Genomic DNA, 22,139 nt, shown 5'->3' with positions numbered 1-22,139 from the left:
TAAAAACCTAGGATTACTATACTACTGTTAATCTACTATCTTCCTCCTCTACAGTTTACTATCAGAGTGCTTTCATTCTTCTTACTGACAAATGTGGAGAAGTGGTCTACCCTCTGACCACTTATTCTCCTTTGATCCACTCAATGCTTACAACCTGGCTTCCCTCAGCTATTTTACCAGATCTACTTTTCCTTTAAACCCCTAGGAAATGTAATTCCCAATATTAAATGGTCACCCCAGTCCTTAAGCTTTTTTATCTTTGTTTAGAATTTTACTTCAACCACCAACTTTTAAACCTTTCTCCTGCAGGGACCTTCATAAGCCTGTGTTTTCTTAATTCTCTACCTATTTCTGATTTGTTGTTGCCTCTTTCACTGCTTCTTATTTGCCTGCTCCCTATAACTGTATGTTCCACAATGTGCTTCTCCACCTTCTTCTTTCCTTTCACTATCTCATGACTTCATTGTTTCCCATGGTTTCAGTTCTACCCTCAATGCAGACAACTACCAAAATTGCATCATAAGTCCAGATTTCCTCCGATCTTCAGATTCACAGTTACATTTATACCTGGATTTTTCCATGGCCATTCCACTTCAAGATAATCTATACAAACTGTTTTTCTTCCCAAATCTGGGCATCCTCCTGTATCTTCCATCTTTATTTAAAGAAAAAATGTTAGTCTTCCCAGTGACTGATATTCAAACCTGAAGTGTCATCTCTAAATCCTTGCATTCCTAACCTCCCATATCCAGTGGATCAAGTCTTGTCTACCTTGGTGACGGCTCGCACATTTTCAGTCTTAGCAACTGCCTTAGTTCAGACTCTATCCAAATGGAGCAAATTCTTTAAAGACTCACCTTTTACTCGGTAGTATGCAAGGTGTCTGGACTAAAATTCCTGGACTGTGTCTTAGTAACTGCCCTGTCTTACACCCTTATATTTTCCTATCTTGACTCTTAGTAGGTCATGATTTCCCTGAGTGAAGTTTCTCTTTGTTCAATTTGGTTCATGATCCATCATTTTACAAGTTTTACTCAATAGCAAGCTTTTAGGCTAGACTATCCTAGACTTACAAACAAAGCAACACAAGTATCATCATTCACCAAACCAAAGGGATAGCCTTATTTTTTAATGTTATTTTTTTCTGAACATAATAACATAGACACACTTGAAAAATTTGGAAAATACAAAACAAATAGCAGTCCCAAATTCTACCAATCAAAACATGGCTAGATTTCTCTCTTTTCTTGTTTCTATGACTTTTTAAAAATAAGATTGGGAATCCAATGTAAACTTAAAATGGCTTTCAGAAAACCATTTTAAAATTATGCACAGTTGCAGCCTGGAAAACTTAAGGTGGTGCCTTATCATATCAATGTTAGGAGCTTTATTTAGTGCATCTAATGTAATTGGCAATTGCAAAATCCACTTTGCCTGCATATGTGAAAAATACAGATGGTTATCTTGTTGGCCCTATGAAATTCTGTCCTTAATATTCAGTATATACTCCACCTTCATTAATTTCTTCTGCCACAATGTTCTGCCTTAGCACTCAGTTGCATTCTTTTCCTTTTTTTCCCTGTTCATTATGATTTAAATCTGAGGACCATATGAGGGTAGAAAATATTATCTTTTAAAAAATTACCAAAAATTATATAGGCAAACCATTTTCTTAAAGTTGAAGGACAAACGTCAAAATGTTATTTTCGTTTATAATCTTCTCCCAATCCACTAAACAGAGTTTGGTTAGATCTCAGAGAAAATTACATTCCAGAGTAGTTTTGTTGCTTTTTTTTTTTTTTTTTTTTTTTTTTTTTTTTTGTCTTGTCCCAGAGATAGAGGGCAACTTTACTACAATTAGTAAGTGTGGTACAGAATTTCATGCAAATGAGGTGTGCCAGCAGTGTGACAATTTTAACATATTTTAACAAAAACAAACAAAAATGAATGCATAAACTTGCTGCTGCTTAGACCACTGTAGCTTCTAGGACCCAGTTTCTTTTACTGATTTAAAAACAAAAAAAGTTGTGCCTGAACAAAGATATTATTAGCTCACTTTCGCACTGTTATAAAGGTACTACCTGAGACTGGGCAATTTATAAACAAAAGAGGTTTAATTGACTCACAGTTCCGCATGATTGAGGAGGCCTCAGGAAATTTACAGTCAAGGCAGAAGGTGAAGGGGAACAAAGAGCTTCTTCATATGAGGCAAGAGGGAGAGAGCACAGCAGATACCGCCATTTTTAAAGCCATCAGATTTCCTGAGAACTCCTGAGCTATCACGACAGCAGCAGGAGGGAAACTGCCTCATGATCCAATCACCTCCCATCAGATCCCTCCCTCAACACATGGAGATTATAATTCGAGATGAGATTTGGGTGGGGCCACACAGCCAAACCACATCAGATCCCAATTTTATTTTTAAATATCTATAATTTTTTTATATTATGCCATTCGTTTCAGTGAATAACTAGTTTTTCTTCCCTTGAAATATTCTTCAAAACTAATTTCAAGGGCATCATAGTAGTTGTTCATTAATACATATATTCATTTTTTAAAAGTTTTTTTCTATAAAAACTATCCTTATATTTCAAATGTTTGTCAGTAATTTTATTTCTTTTTAATTTTTTTCTTCACTTAGCCTCAACTTGAAACTCATAATTTTATTTACTTACCATGGGATCTAGAAGAGGCATTACTTAGTCAAAGAGTAGATTTTTAAGCTTATGATTTACATTTGCAAATTGGTTTTCAGCAAAGTTGAAACAATTTATTGTTAAGCCGGCAGAAGATAAGAGTGCTCACTTGCCAACTGCAGAGTTCTTAAAAGGACTCTGGGTGCCTCTAGTATTTCCCATCTCCAATTCCTCTGCACTTCACGGCAACTTCCTAAACACAGTTATGATTATGGGTACTCAAGAAATTCTTGTGATTCTCTACTATCCACAGAGTAAAATTCAAACTTCTGAGCGTGGCATCGAAGTCCTCCACAAACTGGTTCCAACTTACTTTTTTTTCCCCCGTCTCCTCCCCACGACTCACCCTCTAGCAGTTCCACTCCTGGCTACATTTAGAATCACCTGGAGAGGTTTTAACAAACATACACACCAGGGTTCCATTCCAGACTAATTAAGTAAGACTGGGAACTGGCTTTTTGAGTGCTGGGTGGGTGCACCAAAATCTTGCAAATCACCACTAAAGAACTTACTCATGTAACCAAACACCACCTGTTCCCCAAACACCTATGAACATAAAATTAAATAAACAAAAAAATCTCCACTAGATTATTCTAATAGACAGTCATGATTTGAATCACTGTGAGTTAGCCTCTTCTTTCTTAAAGTGAGGTATGTAGAGAGACTGGGAGACTACTGGTCAAAAATACAAATTTTGGGGTCTCATTTTAAGACTACTAATTAGACATTTTAGGCCTAGAGACCAGGAATCTTCAGTTTAACAAAATTTGCAGATTCTGTGGTTTGAGGACTAGTGCCTTAGCTAAAACACATTTTTTCCATTTTCTTAATGATGTGCCACACTTCCTATCTTTAACATATGCCCTCTGCTCTTTATGCTTTAAACACACACACATACACACACACACACGTCATATCTATTTTTTAATCCCAGCTTAAATGCTCATTCTTCCAGCCAGGTTTAAATGTTGCTGAATTTTGTGCTTTCATTGTTTATATCTTTGCACTCTTGTATACGCCCATCCAGCCCTGTACTAACATAGTCGTGGGGATCTTAAGATCCACTAACAGAATTAAATTTTTCATGTGCAGATAGAATATCTGATTCACAAGAATATTTCCATAGAGTCTGGCACATTTGTCTACAAATAGTAGATAGATGAATACTATGTTAAATGTTGTAATCAAATAACTAAATGTTCCTAACCTGCGCTCTCCTTGATAAGTAATTACCAAACACTGTTCCATAATACTATTGAGGAGAGTCAATGAAAGAGAAAGTAATCTAGTTTGGGTTTTTGTTTTTGTTTTTCATTTTTTTTTCTTGGAGGGGGTGTATCTTTTTCAATAAATATTCAAATACCTAGTGATTTGATAACTAAGCTAACTCAGACTTCCTTTGCTAAATCAAGTATATTTTTTGTCTACTCAATAGCTTGTTATATGTGATCTTAGTGAAAGCCTCTACCCAAGTTGTAAGCCATTTATTTAGATGATTAGTTCTCTTTGGCTGGTCATTTTGATATAAGATATAAAGTGAAAGGAAATGATTTAGAGTGTTTTGTTTTGCTAGGACCCAAGCACAGGTGAGAGTTTAAAGTCTGGTATCCCAGATGGAAATCAACTTTAGTAAATGCACAACCTCACATTTTAAAGGAATGAATGTGAGACCAATTCATGAAGCTGTCCCTCAATCCTGTTTCTCTGAAGGCCATGCTCAAATGAAAACTCTTTCACTAAGGTTTCTAAGAAAACTCCAAATTTACCCTTTCTAAATCGGTGTTTCTAAAGCACTAAATATCATTTGCATGGTATTTATTGTTTTTCCCTGTTCTGTCTCAAGAACATCTCAGATTCATGTACATTTCGTCACCTGTACCTGACTCTAAGCTCCTGAAATTAGGGAGTAGGTATTTTTCAGACTTACATTTCTTATAGTGCCTAATGATATTGCCTGGCACACCAAAGGCATCAATAAATCTGAGACAAATGAGTACATAATAACAGTAGATAAATGCTGCTGAAACCTAGCTATAATGTAGAAGTTTTTATTTAAATTTACTTTATCCAAACCATAAGCTATCTTTTGGTTTGGATATCATCTCATCTCATAGACAAGGGGAAGAATTACACTATGGTCATGGATAGAAATAGTAGATAATTTACCTCCTCTTTATCCAGGTAGACAGAATATGGAGGCTGCTGAGAGAAGATTTTGTGTGCAAAATACATAACTACTCTACATTTTAGTTTACTCCTCTATAAATTGTAGAAAAGTTTCTATCTATCATATAGGGTTACTGTTAAAAGTAGCCTGGTTACTGTATGTAAAAGTATCTAGTGCATGGCACATGATGAATAATAAATAGTATTTAGCTGTTTTAATCCTTTCTGTCTGGCTTACAAAAACAAAAAGGACACGATAAGTTTGTTTATTCAGAAGCATTTTGTTCTGAAAAATGAAACCAGGGCATAAAGTATATCAGTAATAGTAAGGTGTACTGTTTGACACGAGTTACAAGTACATGCTATGTATTAATGTGAGATAAGTTGAATTAAAAAGGTAGATAAGTAGAATAATTGAAAGAAGACTTGGCATCCTAAGCTTCTATTAAGGTTCTGTGACTTATCGGTTGTTTGAACTTGAATTTGGATAGCTATTCTAAACAGATCATTCTGGGTAGAATAACACAAATGCTTCTTTATCCAGATACATAGACAGATAAAAGAGTTCTCTTCAGTCGCCATCTGAGGGTAAATAACTTACCCTTAATAGATGGCACATAAGGATTGTGGCACCTGGGCACTTAAATGCTGAATGTCCATTGAGCAGAGAGTATACAATTCTAATTACACATGACAATGACTCAAAAACTGTCTGAATTGCATGTTGCTTCTATTTCTATCTAGTCAGAACTTACCCTTGACAGTTCAGTGTGACTGATGAATGATAAGGAAATAAATTGCCTTTAAACTTTTCAGGTAGCCATGTGACAACGAAGCTCAAATTTTGAGGAAGCAACCCAACAGAGAAAAAAAAAGAAAAAGCATTGAAAATGTAAAATTACTTTGCGAAAATTGAATACAGATGTCAAACTATCCATGGATATTGCAAACTATTGCTTCTGAATGTATTAGTTTGAACGACACAACATTGTCTCTACTTGCCTTTTTTGACTTACAGTAATGATAGTTCATATGTTTTTCAAGATAACAACAATTAGGCTTTGTTAAGATATTATCACTCTTTTGAAGAAAAGATAGCTTAGTTGATTTTCTATAGAGTTAGGGGAGAATAATAGAAGAATGAAATATCATTCTTCTATTAGGTTTATATTGGAGGAATCTAGATATATGAAATGAAAGGAAAACAAAAAGCACACATGGTAAGAAAGGTTACCACTAAGCTTCTTTTGATAGGAGCAAAAAGGGGAAAGACAATATCAGAGAGATATTGTGTTGGCAGTATTGATCAGAGTGGTGAGCTATGATCTAGAAGAAGGGGGAAGTCATCAAGGTTGTGATACCCATGGAAATAGAAGTCTTAAAAAAGAGATTTGGAGAAAGCAGTGCACAATAACTAGATCTGGAGGAGAGTGAGCAAAGCCAGAAGATAAAGCAAGCAGAACTATGAAATAGTTTTTATTATTTATTCTGAGATTCAGGGAATCCAAGAAGATAGTGGGAATCAGACCAGGTGAGTTAACAATCTTGTTCAAAACTCTATAGTACATCACTCCCATTTGCTGTGGCAATTCTTTATATTTTGAGAACATAATTATAATAAAAATATGTAAATGAAATCAACAGAAAGTTGAGGTGGAAGAGTACATCCTGGGGTTAGCGTTATCTTGAGGGGTAGTTCTTGACCATGTTTGGGAAGAAATTGGACTGTCAGTAAGGAAAACAGTTTCATGAAGAGGAAGAATCTTACCTGTGTATAAAAGACTAGTTTGAGTTTGTGCACTGAAAAGGGGCTCCTGGGTGGCAGTGTCTCATAAATTCTCCTACTGACTTTCATCAGTACCTGTGTTAGGTAACAAATCACACCGTTGGATGTCCCCATGTTCTCTCTGGCTTAATCCATCAATGGGAATTGGAAATAAATACCGGAAGTCCCTCTGGACGTGGTGAAGGCAGAGGCTTTGCCTCCCAGGATTCTATGGAGGGGAAATAAGCAGGGAGGACTTTGTAAAATCAGAATCTTTTTAACCTTATAAAGTAGATGTGTCAAAGGGCTTACGGTTTCACACTCTTAGCTGAATTTTTGGGGTGGAGAAACCTAGAAATACTGTGGATAGAGACCCTTATTATAATCCAAATAAAGAAGTAGGACTATGAAAGAGATATTGTAAATCAAGAACTCTTAAGGCATATTAAAGTGAGTAAAAAGACTTAGTAACAGAATAGAGTTGGAGTATATAACTTAGGGGAAACATGAAAAAATAATACCAAGGATTTTGGCCTGGGAACTGAGAGGAAAAAAAGTGTTAATTTAGACACAAGTGGGGTATTTGTAAAGGAAAACATGTTCAATGGGGAAAATAATTGTTTAAATGTTTTCGTTTTAAATTTGAAAAGACAGAGTTACGTCCAAGGAGAGAAGAGTTGTGAGTAAGTGACTGGAGATAATAATTTGAGAATTTTCTGTGCGAAAATAATCTAGAATGAGATCCCGGTTTCTTCTTCTTTCTCAACCACAATCAACTAGTTGTGTCTACCTTGAGCCTCAGATTGTAAAAGATTTTTAGTCCACAGCTAAGCTCAGCAGGAAAGTCCCATGATCACTTTCCAATTTCAATCGTGCAATCTAGTGGCAAGAGTGACTGTAAGGACCACTTACCTGCCCTCACAAAAGAGACATATAGATGGTACTGAGCTAACTGGGCAAAGAAGTAGAGCAGGCATGAGCTCAGAGCCTCAGCATTTTCCAGAGTTGGAAGTGGGAAGGTATTACTGGGTGAGGCCACATAGAGAGATTTAGAAAGAAATCCAAGAAAGTGCAGTATCATAGAAACCAGGAGAGGAGAGAAGGCCATAATGAAGGCTCCGGTCAACATGGACACATTCTTCCAGCAAAGCTGTTAAGAAGAATGAGAGTGAGATAATAACTAGACTGGACAATGACATGGTTTGGCACCATGGTTTACATCTTGGAAAAGATTGTATTGCTTCAGGGAGTGACAAAGTGAATCACAATGAGGAAGAATAGTCCATTTTTATGTATTACACAATTAAATAATTATTAAGTCACCTCTCTACCTTCATTTACTTAGATAATTTATCATTGTATTTTCATTAAAATCAGATCATTAGTTTGGATAGTACAGACCTCAGGGAAAAAATTACTCTTAGGTTTGTTAAAAATTGAATAAACGTGTTTTCTAAACTTCTTTTAAAATTATTGTTTAGAACTCACGTGGATGCAATTTTAAGAGATGCAGCTCTTAAGACACAATTTTAAGAGGTGCATCTTTTAAGATACAATTTTAAGAGGTGCAGCTCTTAAATTCACATTAAGTAAACCAAATCTTACTATAGAAGTTTCTCATCACAAATTCATCATTACATAGATTCAGATATGTGTTCTTAAAGTCTTTAGTTAGTGTCTAAGTAGAACAGAGGAGTTCTACAACCACACTTTTTATTTATCAAAAAGAAAATAAGAAAGGAAAAAGATGTCCAGATTCTCACCATCTGTCTGACTTACAAATGCACCTGACTAAAAATAAACCATTCAGGAATAAGCCATTCACACTTCCTCTGCAGTGACTTTGAAGTGTTTGTCGAGATACCCGTATTAAATTAAGAAACTTGGCGCTCTGGTCCTTTAATGGTGCTGACATTCTGACTCACATATGCCCGAGGGAAGGCAGAACACAGGACAGCTGAGAACACCAGAGAACTGGCAGTTGGGAGCCTGATGGAGGACAAGCAGGGCCTGGAGGACAGGTACATGACAGAAGCACAGGAAAAAAAAGAAAAATAGTAAGTTGACCTGGAAAACAATTTGAGGAGATTTGTAAGCAGAGTAAGTTAAAGTAGCAGAATACTTTCATGTAGCCCTTAACAACAACAACAACAAGAAAAAAAAATAATAAAGGGGGGGAAAAAAAGAATCATTTCTGAGATTTGTCGATAGGAGGAAAAACAAAGAACCAAAACTTTTCCCTTGAAATGTTTACTGTTATTAATCAAGGAATATTATTAACTATTAGGGTCCTGACTAAAGGTTACATAGCTAATTAGGACTTAGAAAGCTTTGGATTTTTAAAAAAGAGTTATAGACCAGTTAGATTTATAAAAGAAATTGGAAGAATTACCATAAAAATACCTTTTTTAAAAATTTGTCTTATAAGGACAATCTGTAATCACCATTACATGACATTTACAAAGTTTTTTCCTAGGATATGATTTAGCTCTTTCATTGTAAACTTTTACAAAAACTCTATAGTTTGAGTATTGTTTTAACATTATCTTTCATTTCAAAGATATTGTTTCCTGATAAAACTGGCAAAAGATTGTGATTTTGCTATTTAGTAACATTTGACAAACTGTGATTTACTCTTTTTTTTTTTGTCAGAAGAAATGAAAACAAGGGTTCATCACTACAGAGGCACCCTGACAGCGTAAATATCATGAAAAGCTAAAAACTAGAATCATCTGGTAAAATAAATAAGACTCATCATGTCCTTTTCGGCCCGTAACCAGAAGGGCAGCAAAAGGCCTTTGCCACTGGGGCCTCATCTTTTGCTCCAAGTCCCACGTAGCAATTACCTGCACTTTCAAGAGGAGAAACAACGACTACACCTAAAGAAATTCCTTCTTCATAGGATGTTTCTAGTGGCCAAGATACAAGCAAAGGCAGAAAGAAAAGATGTTGCTGACTACTATGAACAAGTGTTTCAGTCAGTTTTGAAACATCACCTGGGAGAAACAGTGACAGGATTGCTGCTCATCTATCCTACTTCCATTCTGCATATCCTCGAGTCCTCCAGCGACACTCTCTACCAAGTGCTTTTAGATTATATTGGCCATGACAAAGATGAAACAGAATTTTTTATTCAACAAATGAAAATTATAGTCATTTCTCATAACATTCCAATGAGGCTTTTTATGCAATGGCATGTTTCAGTGATAAAAGTGCCAGTTATGTATCTCGATGATGTGACACAATCACAGTCCCTAAAAGAGGTCATCACAGATTTTCTCACACAAACTCATAAACTGTCACTCTATCTTTGCAAGACTATGAAAGTAGGCACTAAAGGACCAGGCGATAACTTACACCAAGTTGCACCTGACCTACTCCTCCCAGAACAAATCATAACGTACTTGTGTAAATCCGAAGAATTCATGGACCCAGCAACATTTATAAACATGTATAATAGACCTATACACATCATTCTGGATTCTGAGGTGGTATGGCCTGCTCCTTCACGTTTCTAGGATTGAGAGGGATAATGTGCTCATGTCTCTTAAGGAATTTGTGCTACTTAAATAAAGAAGAAAACATTCTTAAAGTTACTTGTCCCTTTTAAAAGAAAAGAAACAGAACATTGCAATATACATGGAGGTAATATATTAATCTTCACAGAGTATGTTAAGCTAAACTTTAAAATGTATCTATTTGTTGTGATATTAGAGTTCAATACATTATTTTACTAGGTAGATGGGTTTAATAAGTTTATCGTAAGTTCTCAAATATTAACATCATTTTCATGAATTGACACTTTTCAAAAACAAAAAACATGGATGAAAAAAGACGAATGGAATTCAGATTATCATCCAATCCCTCAACAGTTAACGAATAATCATGACTACATACCAGAAGTACAGTGTTCTGAGGGTACAAAATAGAGAAGAAAAACCCCGCCCTTGAGTTGCTTGCAACCTAATGTTAGAGGAAAGTACATGTAGAAGTAGTTATGATATGATATGTAATGTAATATAATATATCATTATAGTAGCAGTATATAGGAAGGGCTTTGAGAGCACAAGTGAAGAAATAATCACTGTAAAATTCCTGCATTCAGAAAACAAAATCTAATTATCAAAAATATTTCCAAAGCTCACATATTCTGGCCTGTACAATCAAGAGTATTGAGACCATTATAAAGCTACAGAAAACAATAGCTATTTGGAATGACAAGAAAATACATTATCAGATGGCATTGTGCTACTCCATGCAACATCATTTATTGAACATCCCTCTATGTTACAAACATTGGCCAGGCGCTAAGGGATATGGCAGGGTACACAGAAAACATTATCTGCCCACTATTAAAACTTACTTCTAAATGATTTTATGTAAAATAAAAAATCTGGTTATTTTCTCAATTCACTTTCTAGAAAGTAGCTAATTATATATAATTTCTATATGACCAATTTCAAGTTGATCCCTTCTTTTATCCAGATGAGTACTTTTTGCGTTGCTTAAAAGTTTTTAGCTTGTTTAAACAATTAATTGACATCAATATTTTGAATACTGCAATGATATATGTCCCAAATTACCTTAATATCTTATGAAACAGACTTTGGAGTTAATGAAGAAAATACTTATATCATAGTTTTAATTTTTGTTATTTATTTAATTTTTAGCTTATTTGGGGACAAAACCAATCTCATTGTGCACCTCAAATTTTTCGTTTGCAGAAAATTTTGTTCTGCATATGAAAATACTGACCAAATTTTATGTAACAAACAACATGCATATAATATACACAAATGAGATGCATCATTGTTATATAACAGAATCAAATTTTAGGAAAGACCATTCTGTTTTCCAAATTTTGTAATACATCATTAATTAGAATGGTGTTTTTCACTTTTAATTGAACTTGAAGTTTCTTTCAAGTTAGTAATAGAAAAAAAATGTTTTAGACAAAATGAGAATTCTTCTAGCTAAGAAAGAGTATATAACTTTCAAAATTTATATCAATTTAGAAAAAAAACCTACTATTAATCAGCAATATGCTATCTATTCTTTAAACTGTGAAAAAGACACAGGGGCCCATCAATAGTAAATGATCAGTGATAAACTGACTGGAAACGTAAGTAAATATTTTCCCAGCCAAAAAAGGAATAGAGAAAATGTTTAACAAAGATATACTCCTTGGTCCAGGATTAGAATGAATGTGAAAGTGGTTTGGGAGAGAAGACTAGCATATATAAGAGAATAATGGATAATAAATGTTTATTGGATCAGATAGAATTTCGTTAGCAGGGTGAATTTTGTTTGGGAATAGTATTTTCTAAAGTTAACTAGTGAATAGAAGTTTGGGTTTTGGATAAAAAATTGTATGTTTATAAATAAGAAATAATGGCATATTGTATTTTCCGGAAATGGTTACTGCAATATATCCAATCCCACATGCCTTTCTTACAACATGAGCTTGATATTCCTCCCATTGTGTAGTGGCTTCTAACTCTCTCCCCTTGAACACAGGCAAACCTCTTCAGTGACTGCCTCAACCAATAAAATACAAAAGAAATGATTCCGTGTGATCTCGAAGGCTAGGTCATAAAAATGTTGTGCGCTTTGCCTTGCTCACTTGAATGCTAGCTCCTGGAATTCAAACACTATGCTGTGAGAAATCCAGCAATTTCAGACAATATCCCGAGCTGAGGTCGCAGCCAACAGCCCCTATCATCCACTAGACATGTGACCCCAGATCTCAGGCCTCCAGTAAACCTGGGAAGCCAGCTCAGCTGACATTGTGTGGAGAAGAGATGAGCTGTTTCCACTGAGTCCTGCCCAAATTGGAGTTCTGTGAACATTAGTGATTATTGTTTATTTAACCACTAAGGTTTGGGTGAATGATTATGCAGCACTGTGGAAAAATAATACATATGTAATTGGGAAAATAATATACATGTATATAAGCTCTTTGTATCATTTATTATTCATTAATTTATGTACCAAAATTTATTGGATAGCTACTGGTAAAAATGTACTAGTAGGCCAATCACTGTGCTAGTCACTGGATGTACAAGTAGCAATAAGATATATATTCACCACACTGCCTGGCATAGATTTTTTAATGGGTCTATAATACTTTTTGGTGTGAGAAATACCAATAGAAACCTAATTCACTAAGCCAAAAAGAGAATTATTAACAATCTTAATCATTTTTGGAAGAAGTTACAGGATATCTGTCAATGATAAAATTGCTGATTTACTTAGTATATCGTAATTTTAAAGAATTCATGAAGGCTCAACTATGAACATAACTGGAAAATAAACACATTGTGACTAGAAATAATTTCAGTTACTTATTTATTTGTTCATTTTTGTGAATACATCAGAATGAATTTATTCAAATAAATTTACCCCGTGTAGGAGTCACTTCTGGAAGATTTGTATTTGTCCAGCTGAAAACATTTTGTGACTCAATGGCAGTTGAATAAAGCAGGTTTATAAATCAAAGGGAGATTGAATATTTTAATTATATCTAATTTTTGATCTCCAAATTGTCATTACACTCCAACTTAATTAGTAACTTTAAGATTTGATCTCCATATAGAATTTTTTTTTAATCTATACTCACTCTCAAAGACAGGTCTGCTGTCACTGAACATATTAAAAAGAGAGTGACAATGCTTCTAAGGGGAAGCACAAATTGTTTTCAGTAACAAATGAGTTACTGAGATACTTATATAGGTTACTAATATAATGTCTTTAAATTGGTCTCATTTAGCTGTGTATGTTTGGGTATATTTGATAAAATCCAGAAATCTTATCTTCATGCCTTGCAAATTTAGCTTAATGAAATCTAAAAATGTGAACTTTTAAACCTTAGTATGACTCATAAGGTAATTCTTAATGGAAATAATAATGGAATGAAGATACATGCATGTATATGTTCATCACATCCCTATTTACAATAGCAAAGACATGGAATCAACTCAAATGCCCATCAATCATAGACTGGATAAAGAAAATGTTATATATATATGTGTGTGTGTATATATATATGTATATATGTGTGTGTATATATATATGTATATGTGTATATATATTTATATGTGTGTATATATACACACACACATACCATAGAATACTATGAATATATACTATACATAAAAAGGAACAAGATCATGTCCTTTACAAGGACATGAATGGAACAGAGGGCTATTATCCTTAGCAAACTAATGCAGGAACAGAAAACCAAATATCTCATGTTCTCACTTATTAGTGGGAGCTGAATATTGAGAACACATAGACACAGGGAGAGAAATACACACTGCAGCCTGTCAGGGGTACGAGGGGAAGGAGAGCATCAGGGTAAATAGCTAATGCACATGGGGCTTGATACCTAAGGGATGGGAAGACAGGTGCAGCAAACCACCATGGCATACATTTACCTATGTAACAAATTTGCACATCCTGCACATGTATCCGGAACTTAAAATAAAATCAAATAACAATTTTTAAAAATAAAGAAAGCTATAATTGCCTTACAATAAAATTTTAAATACAATAAAAAGTACATAATTTAACCCAAACAGAAAAATGAATATTTAACAGTGTGAACATATAATATTTAATATTCATGTAAAAACAAACATATAACATATATAAAGCCAATGATCATATTACATTCAAGTGGTGTGGCTAGCACCATTCTAATTCTTTTCTTTTTATATGAATACTTGACAATAGACTGCCCTGTTGATGATCCTATCCTTGTTTCAGAGTTGACATTGAAGAAGGTAATAGATTTCTTGCAGAATAACTTAAACATTATTTGAAAGGAAAAACTCTTCCAGGGTGAATTCTAACATTCTACTATCATCACTTTAATAAAAAAGGCATCTGGATACCTTCATGGAGCATCATTGCTTAATACAAATAGAATTTGACATCCAGTGACTGTATCATAACTCTACAAACACAAAATCACATTTCAATTAAGTTAAACCTATCACTAGCAGTTGAATGTCCCAATTTCCACAAGGAAGTGGAAATGAAGCAGCCTATCACCAACCTCACATAGCCAAGTACTTTCAAATCATTTCGTATTGTACTAAATAATTTAATGCAGAATTAAAGTTCTCCCCCTTGTGGTCAGTTACTTAAATTTCCTGATTGTGGACAGGATGTATGTAGTAAATACAGTGCACAGATTTTAAGAGCATACAGAGAGAACCCAAGAAGCACCTTTCAAATATCTGTTTGACTCTTCTTATTCCACAGGTAAAGATTCTGAGACCTAAACACATAAAGGTGTTTTGTCAATGGTAAAAGGAAGTATAACAGTATACTGGTATAACTGTAACAGCAGTAACAGTAAAAGCAAGTTAACTGTATTCTCCCATTTAGGGTCTTGTGATCATTAACTTCACCACACTAATTATGCCAACATTTATTCCTCTACAAGTAAGTAACTTTAAGCAAATTATGCCTGTCTACTCACTTTTTCTCATTAGTTTAGAATTTTTAATTGGTATGGGCAGTTTATAGTATCTGAGAAAAATTTTATATTGGCTGGCCTCATGTTGAGTTACTATATAAAAAAACTAGTTCTTATTACTGTTCTCTGTGTTTTCTTATTTATTTGAAAGACCAAGTTCGATACATTTTATTTTAGTTATTTGTTTTGTTGTTAATTTCTAACAATGGTTTACTTTGGATTTATTAAAATGCTTTCGCTAGTATGTTTCCATATAGATAGAAACTTAAAAGAGATTTTCCATATAATTTAGACAAATATATTTTATTTAAGCATAAGTAGCTATAAATTTCAAATGAAAAAGAAACCATTTTTAACTGAATGTGAATATTTATAGAATTAGTTCACCTATATTTTCAGTTGAAAAGATTACCGTTTATCCTTAAAGAGGATATGAAGAAAATAATAGTGTTGTCAAGGCATTCTTCTCTTTCCCTGATCACTCTAGTTGCATGCTTCTCTAATGCATTCTAATTAATGCCATGACCTCAACTCTCATCTAAGAGATAATGACTTCAAATACATATTTATATCTTCACTAATTCATTTAACAAATATGTATTCTACAACTATGTTGTCTGCATTGCTGCCTACACCCTGAAGATACAATGGTAAAAAAAAAAAACAAGGCCAGTGTTTCCAGTGAGCATATACTCTGGAAGAGGAAAAAAAAGCAAACAAATAGAGAAAATGATTTCAGATGATTTCATGTGCTCTAAAAAATGTCATAACATTGACAGTGACTAATGGGTCTGGTTTACATTTGGTGGTCAGTGAAGCCTTCTCAAACTGAGATCTGAATGAAAAGAGCTGGGATGGTAATGGTCAGAACATTCCATATGACAGAAAAAGTGCAAAGGCACTGGGGAAGGAGCAAGCTTGGTGTGTTGAAGGACAGAAGGAATACCAGAGAGACCAGAGTACTGGAAGCAAGAGGGGAGTGAGGTTGGTGAGAGTGGCCAGAGATACACTATGTAGGGACTTGTGGGCTTAATTAGGGGGTCTGGATTTAATTCTATGTGTTTTCTTCACTGCTACACCAAATTCCACCTGGCCTCCAGGCCCCATGCAGGGCCTTCTCAAGAAGTCCCACTGGAACTCCACAGGCATCTGCATCTCCACATGCACTAGATGAATGCATCATTCCCTGCTGCCACTATTCCTTCAACCTACCCCTCCCCACCCCCTCCTTGTTGCTATAAAATGAACCACTCTCCAAACAGCTGCTAAGTCAGAAATTCAAAAATTATCCTAGATTCCTTTATTTCTTTGTATGATTGACAGCCAATCAATTTAATCCTCATTTATTTTCCAGGGTATTCCCACTGTCTGATCTTGTTTCTGTGCCCTGCTTAGGCATTTTTCTGGCTCCAATTTCTTCTTCCTACTCTCTCTTCTCAGTTATATCATGTTTCTCTTAAACATAAAGCCAGCATTGCATAAGGTTTAATCAAGAGAGCCATTCTGGTGTCAAATTGCTGAATTGAAACTGGATTCTACAACTTTGTAGAAGCGTAATTTGTTTCTTTACCTTTCTGTACCCCAGTTTCCTCATCTGCACAATGAGAGTGATAACAGGATCTATATTTTACGATTAAGTAAATTAATAGCAATTTTCTAAGTAATAAAATTCGTAATATTTTTAAGTAATATTCTCATCTTTTAAGTAATATTCTCAGATTCATCTTTTACATATACATGTAAACTCCTAGTAATATAAGGCCTTTAAACTCAATGGGAAGGAACGTCTTTAAAGAAGTGTCCATAAACACTTATTCACAGAGTTCACTATTTGGTTAACAGTTAAATTCACAGTAATTTGTGTATAGTCAGCACTCAATAAATGTTATTCCCCTGATCAAAATTTTTCAATGGATTCCATTTCACCTTCAGGATAAAAAGCAAAATTACATAATAAATAATCTGTGAAGTCTTGATTCTCTGATCCATGCTTACTTTGCTCCCCAGACTCACCTTATGGTTTTCTCTTGTCTCTTTCTCCTTTCTCATTCTCTTTTCTCACACTTTGTTCTCCAACATTTCCCTAATTTTTCCGTGCTCTTTGCCTTTGTCACCCTTCCTCACTTCTCTTAGCAAAATTCTGCTCATCAATCAAATTATGTCCTCTGTGAAGACTGGCAAATTCAAGGAACTTTTTTCTGTTCTCACTTGACATGGTACTCAACCGCATTCTAGCAACTCTGCTGCCATGTTTGTGTGCACACTCATCTTCCTGCCAGCAGCTTGTAAACAATTGCCATGGCCTTTTTTTCATTTATATCTTTAGTGCTTCATCACAAAAAGGAATCATTTAAAATATCTGTAAAAATTATTCCACAAGGTTAATTTTACTTTTATCAAAAGTGTTATGCAATCTCATAAACAGGCCATTATCAATATTTTCATTATTGAAATGGAAATCAAATAATTTTTGTTGGATTTATCAAACAGAAATTGCTCCTTCCTGGTTGGATATCTCCATATTGATATCTTCAGATGAGGTGTAGGTCATATAAATTATATTAAGTCTTATTCTTTGTTGAAATAGCTAGGTACCAACAGTATTTTCTGATATAAGTGAGCAACTCCTAGGAAAGAAAACAGAATAAAAGCAGTTTGATAAATTAAAATAAAGGAGGAATTACCCCAAAGATTATTCTTAGCCTGAAATCTCCGATATCTCCCCTTAATCTTATATCTGCATTTAGTAAAGAGAAGAAAAATCAGCAGTGCTTATTGAGCTTAATTTCTTCCCCTAATCAAATAAAAGTCATTCAAACATTAATCCAAGAATTATTTATTGATTGCCCGTTATATGCACAGTCATATCCTAGGGACTGTGGAAGACACAAGCACATAAAGGGCTCTCTGTAGCCCTCCCCAAATTCACTGGTATAGCATCTACTCTATTTGCAATTAAAATGTAGGTGCCAAGGTGTCCTTTGGTATTATATTGAAATAGCTTGCCCACTATTTCTCTCAATTGGTACTGGGAGTACCTGACAAATATTACATTTTATTTTCTCTCTGCATTTAGTTATTCAGCAAGGATGAACTGAAAAATGGTGTCAGGCACGTTGCCAAGCATCAGCAGGGGTACAATCATAAGCAAAATAAGCATAATTTCTACCTTAGAGAGTATGCAGGATCTTTCTGCCTTCACCCCAGACATATAAAGAAGTTAAAAAATTATAACTGTTGTCATGCTGGAAGTCCAAGTTTCAATGGTTTTCTAACTTCACCTAATTTAGAAGATCAGGGGATGCCTCTAAGAGAACAAAGACACAGAGATTTCTGAAAGTTAAATAGAAGTAAGCCAATTAAAAGTCAAGGAGTAGGAGGGGAGTGTTCCTGGCAGAGGAGACTGTATGTACATATCTATATATGTATGTATTCTAGCAGAGGGATATTCTAAAATCTGAAAGCAAGAAGATCCATACCATGTTGGGAGAACTGAAAGAATTTCTACAAGGCAGGACCTCAAGTACAAAGGGGAGTCATGAGAGATGAGGCTGGATAGCAAGGTATGCGGTCAGATTATGCAGACATTTAAACTGGAATAAAGAAGTATGACATTATCTTAATAGAAATGGAAAGCAGTTTTATTTTTCTCAGAGACATAAAGATATTTACACAGAGTACTGTACCATATCAGAGGAGCTGGAAAACCACAGCTAAGCAAGTTCTACTCACAGAAGCACTGTTTCTTTTTTCTCACATGACCTTGTTCTTCCTGCTAATACTAACCAAGTGATGGTTGCATAAACATAAGTAATTACTTTACAAATGACAATAAGGCAATGTTTTCCCACTATGTTTCTAGAAGCATCAAAATATCTCTTTGATGAAGAAGACTCCTAGTTGATTAATGGAAATAAAATGCCTGTGTAAATAAAATTACATATATTTGCATATTTGAAATATAGAGAGATGGAGATATTAGTGTATATAAATACATGTGCATGTATGTACATATATGTGTATATATAACTATATTGAACTAAAGAAACCAATTAAAATTCATAAAATGGCTCCTAATCAAGTGGAAGAACCAGGGATTTAACTATCAGTGTTTAACAGTGCTGTACAAGAAAGGCTTTGCGTAAATAATGCAGATTATATCTATTAATATTAATGTCCCTCCTCTGATCTCTTTCTGATAGAGCTGCCCATGAACTTTTCTCAGAGCGTCTCTTTCCATAGCTCCCTGAGTGAGATACAGATGTGTGACCCTGTCACCCTCTCCTCCCCAACCCAATCTCTTTTTCTCCCCTTTCTTGCCCTATTACACAACACACACACACACACACACACACACACACACACACACAAAAGCTGGAATAGTTACTACTTACAAATGGGTGTAGAAAGCCCATTTGTAAGGCAGCAAATTATGAAGCTAACATAAGAAGCAGAGATGAGATATTTGGAAATAGACTGTAAACAATGAGTCACCTCAGCTCCCAATTTCCTTTCCCATCTTGGCCAAGGCCTGGAAACGTTTTCTACCCCTGAGTCTTCTCAATCAATTAATTCTTTTTTGCTTTAGTCAGGTAAAGTGTTGTGGGGTTATTTGTCTCTTGAAGTCAATAAGAGTAACCTGAGGATTTTTTCAAAGCAACCTACTCACACATAGCAGAAAGAATCCCAGGTTTCACATTTGAGGATCTGCGTTCAAATCTCAGATATTCCACTCGCTAACTGTGACTTTGAGTAGTTTATTTAGCCTCTGGGTCTCAGCATTTTGTAAACTGAATGAGCACACAAATATTAAATACAATAAATGATATAAGAAAATAATCAGCAACTCCATAAATGTTTGTTGAATTAAGTTGTGTTTGGCATATAGTCTGTTGGCTGACACGTTCCATAATACAGTTATGATGATCAGCTTTGTGACAAGGACATAAAAGGGTTTGAATTCTGACCAGTGTCCCTGGGTGACCTCAAGAATGTTAGTCCAATTAGTTAAGCTGCTGATACATAATGTCTCTGCAACAAGGAGTCAGTAGGCTGAAGATACTCTAGAATATGTCTTAGCAAGACAAAGCCCAGGGTAAGTCCTTAAGCAGGCTTCTGCTGCTGCTCTTAATATCCTCAGGAAGAATATGAGCTACACTTCAATAAACGCTTGAATACCAATTCAGATAACCAGACCCTGATCATTTAATTAACTTCTATTAGTATGCATTATGGAAACCCTACTTATATTCTTCAATAATAATGTGAATATCAGAAAATTACCCCACTATTTCAATTAAATGGCTTAATATACATATGAAGGATTTTTTATTGTTATTTTAAAGAACTCAAATTCTAAGATTAAAAGAGACTTGTGTCAGTTTTACGGGGTTTTGTTTCCATTATATGTTTCTAACAAGAAATTGGTTGCTTAACTATATGTGCCTAGAAGAATAAGATGATAATACTACTGTGCCTTATTGCCTGATGTATAAATTAGTCTCTAATATTCATACCTATGAACAGAATTAGTATATTATAAAATAAGTAAAAGTGCATACTGATAAGGGAAGCAAAATACACATTTTTATTTCTTCCTATGAAGGAAGATAACTAAGAGCTTTCAAATTATATCATTATTTGCAGTTTATGTGAGATAAAATTGTTGAAAAGTATTTGCTTCACTTTTGAAGTGTTACCCACTTTCGATGTCTTTGGGTTCTCAGAAAGTGTCTTTATAGTTTTTTGTAATTGCCAATTAGAGTCTTTACCATTAGGCCACATACAGTGGTTTATGCCTGTAATCCTAGCATTTTGGGAGGCTGAAGTGGGCGGATCGCTTGAGCCCAGGTGTCCGAGACCAGTCTAGGCAATATGGTGAAACCCTTTGTCTACAAAAAAATCAAAAAATTAGCCAGGCATAGTGGTGCACCTATAGTCCCAGCTACTCAGGAGGCTCGGGTGGAAGGATCACCTGAGTCCTGGGAAGTCAAGGCTGCAATGAGCCATGATCGTGCCACTGCACTCCCTCCTGAGTGACAGAGTGAGATCCTCTCTCTCAAAAAAAAAAAAAAAAAAAAAAAAAAAACAACAACAAAAAAGACAAAAAAGTCTTTACCATTAATTTCTTACTAAAAAATAGGGTCTGAATATCAGTTAATTACACATACATATTAACTGCTGAAGATATGAATATATCTCTAATTTTTAGTTTTTTGAGGAACCTCCAAACTGTTCTTTTTAGTGAATGTACTAATTTACGTTCCCACCAACAGTGTACAAGGGATCCCTTTTCTCCACATCCTCACCAGCATTTTGTATTCCCTGTCTTTTGGATACAAGTCATTTTAGCTGGGGTGAGATGACATCTCATTGTAGTTTTGATTTGCATTTCTCTGATGATCAATGACGTTGCACACGTTTTCATATAACGTTTATCTTTTAATTTTGTTGATTATGTATATACCCAAATTTTACTTTTACTTAATATTTACATTTTAACCCACTCTAATCAACTGAGATTGAATGAATGAATGACCAGTTGGACAGTTTATTGAGTATCTTCTAAATCCATAGACCCTGCAGCACCTTAGGGCTATCAAATACTTGGATAAAGAAGACACTGATCCTGTTGCTGGGGGAATCAAAGAAAGGAGAACAGATATGTGAACCAACAATTTAAATGCCATTGTTCTGTAATAAAAGAATGTGAAAATTTTCATGGTGGCACAGAGAGGGAATAATAGTCAATTTTCAGAGAAGTAGTTTCACATTTGAGCTTTGTAATTTGAAAGCCCTGGAATGAAGCCCCAGCACTCTGTCATGTAATGTCATAAAATGTAAAGTTAAAGTTCGAGTGTTTCATTTTATCTACAAAATGAAAGATAACAGTGTCTCCAGCTTAAGGTTGTGTTAAGGATTAAATATGACAACATGTGAAAGGCTGACTTTAGCACCGTATGTCCAGCATATAGTGAGTGCTTCCTGCATGTTACTCTGATTGTGAACTGGGCACTAGGGAGATATT

The 22,139-nt window shown here is 34.8% G+C and overlaps 2 protein-coding genes across 2 annotated transcripts in view; one reads left to right on the top strand and one right to left on the bottom strand.

Annotated features, from left to right (window-relative positions):
* Window positions 1-22,139, bottom strand: part of ZNF804B (zinc finger protein 804B) — a 602,314-nt gene that overhangs the window by 557,373 nt on the left and 22,802 nt on the right. The window lies entirely within an intron of this gene.
* Window positions 8,587-10,223, top strand: TEX47 (testis expressed 47). Its single transcript, XM_010353059.2, has 2 exons — window positions 8,587-8,684; window positions 9,280-10,223. The coding sequence occupies exon 2, from the start codon at window positions 9,384-9,386 to the stop codon at window positions 10,143-10,145; it is 762 nt and encodes a 253-aa protein (XP_010351361.2). The 5' UTR covers window positions 8,587-8,684; window positions 9,280-9,383; the 3' UTR covers window positions 10,146-10,223.

The sequence above is a fragment of the Rhinopithecus roxellana genome, chromosome 6 (assembly GCF_007565055.1).
Source record: "Rhinopithecus roxellana isolate Shanxi Qingling chromosome 6, ASM756505v1, whole genome shotgun sequence".
NCBI classification, from domain to species: Eukaryota; Metazoa; Chordata; class Mammalia; order Primates; family Cercopithecidae; genus Rhinopithecus; species Rhinopithecus roxellana.
The sequence above is the reverse complement of the archived record's forward strand: the minus strand, read 5'-3'. Positions and strand labels throughout refer to the sequence as shown.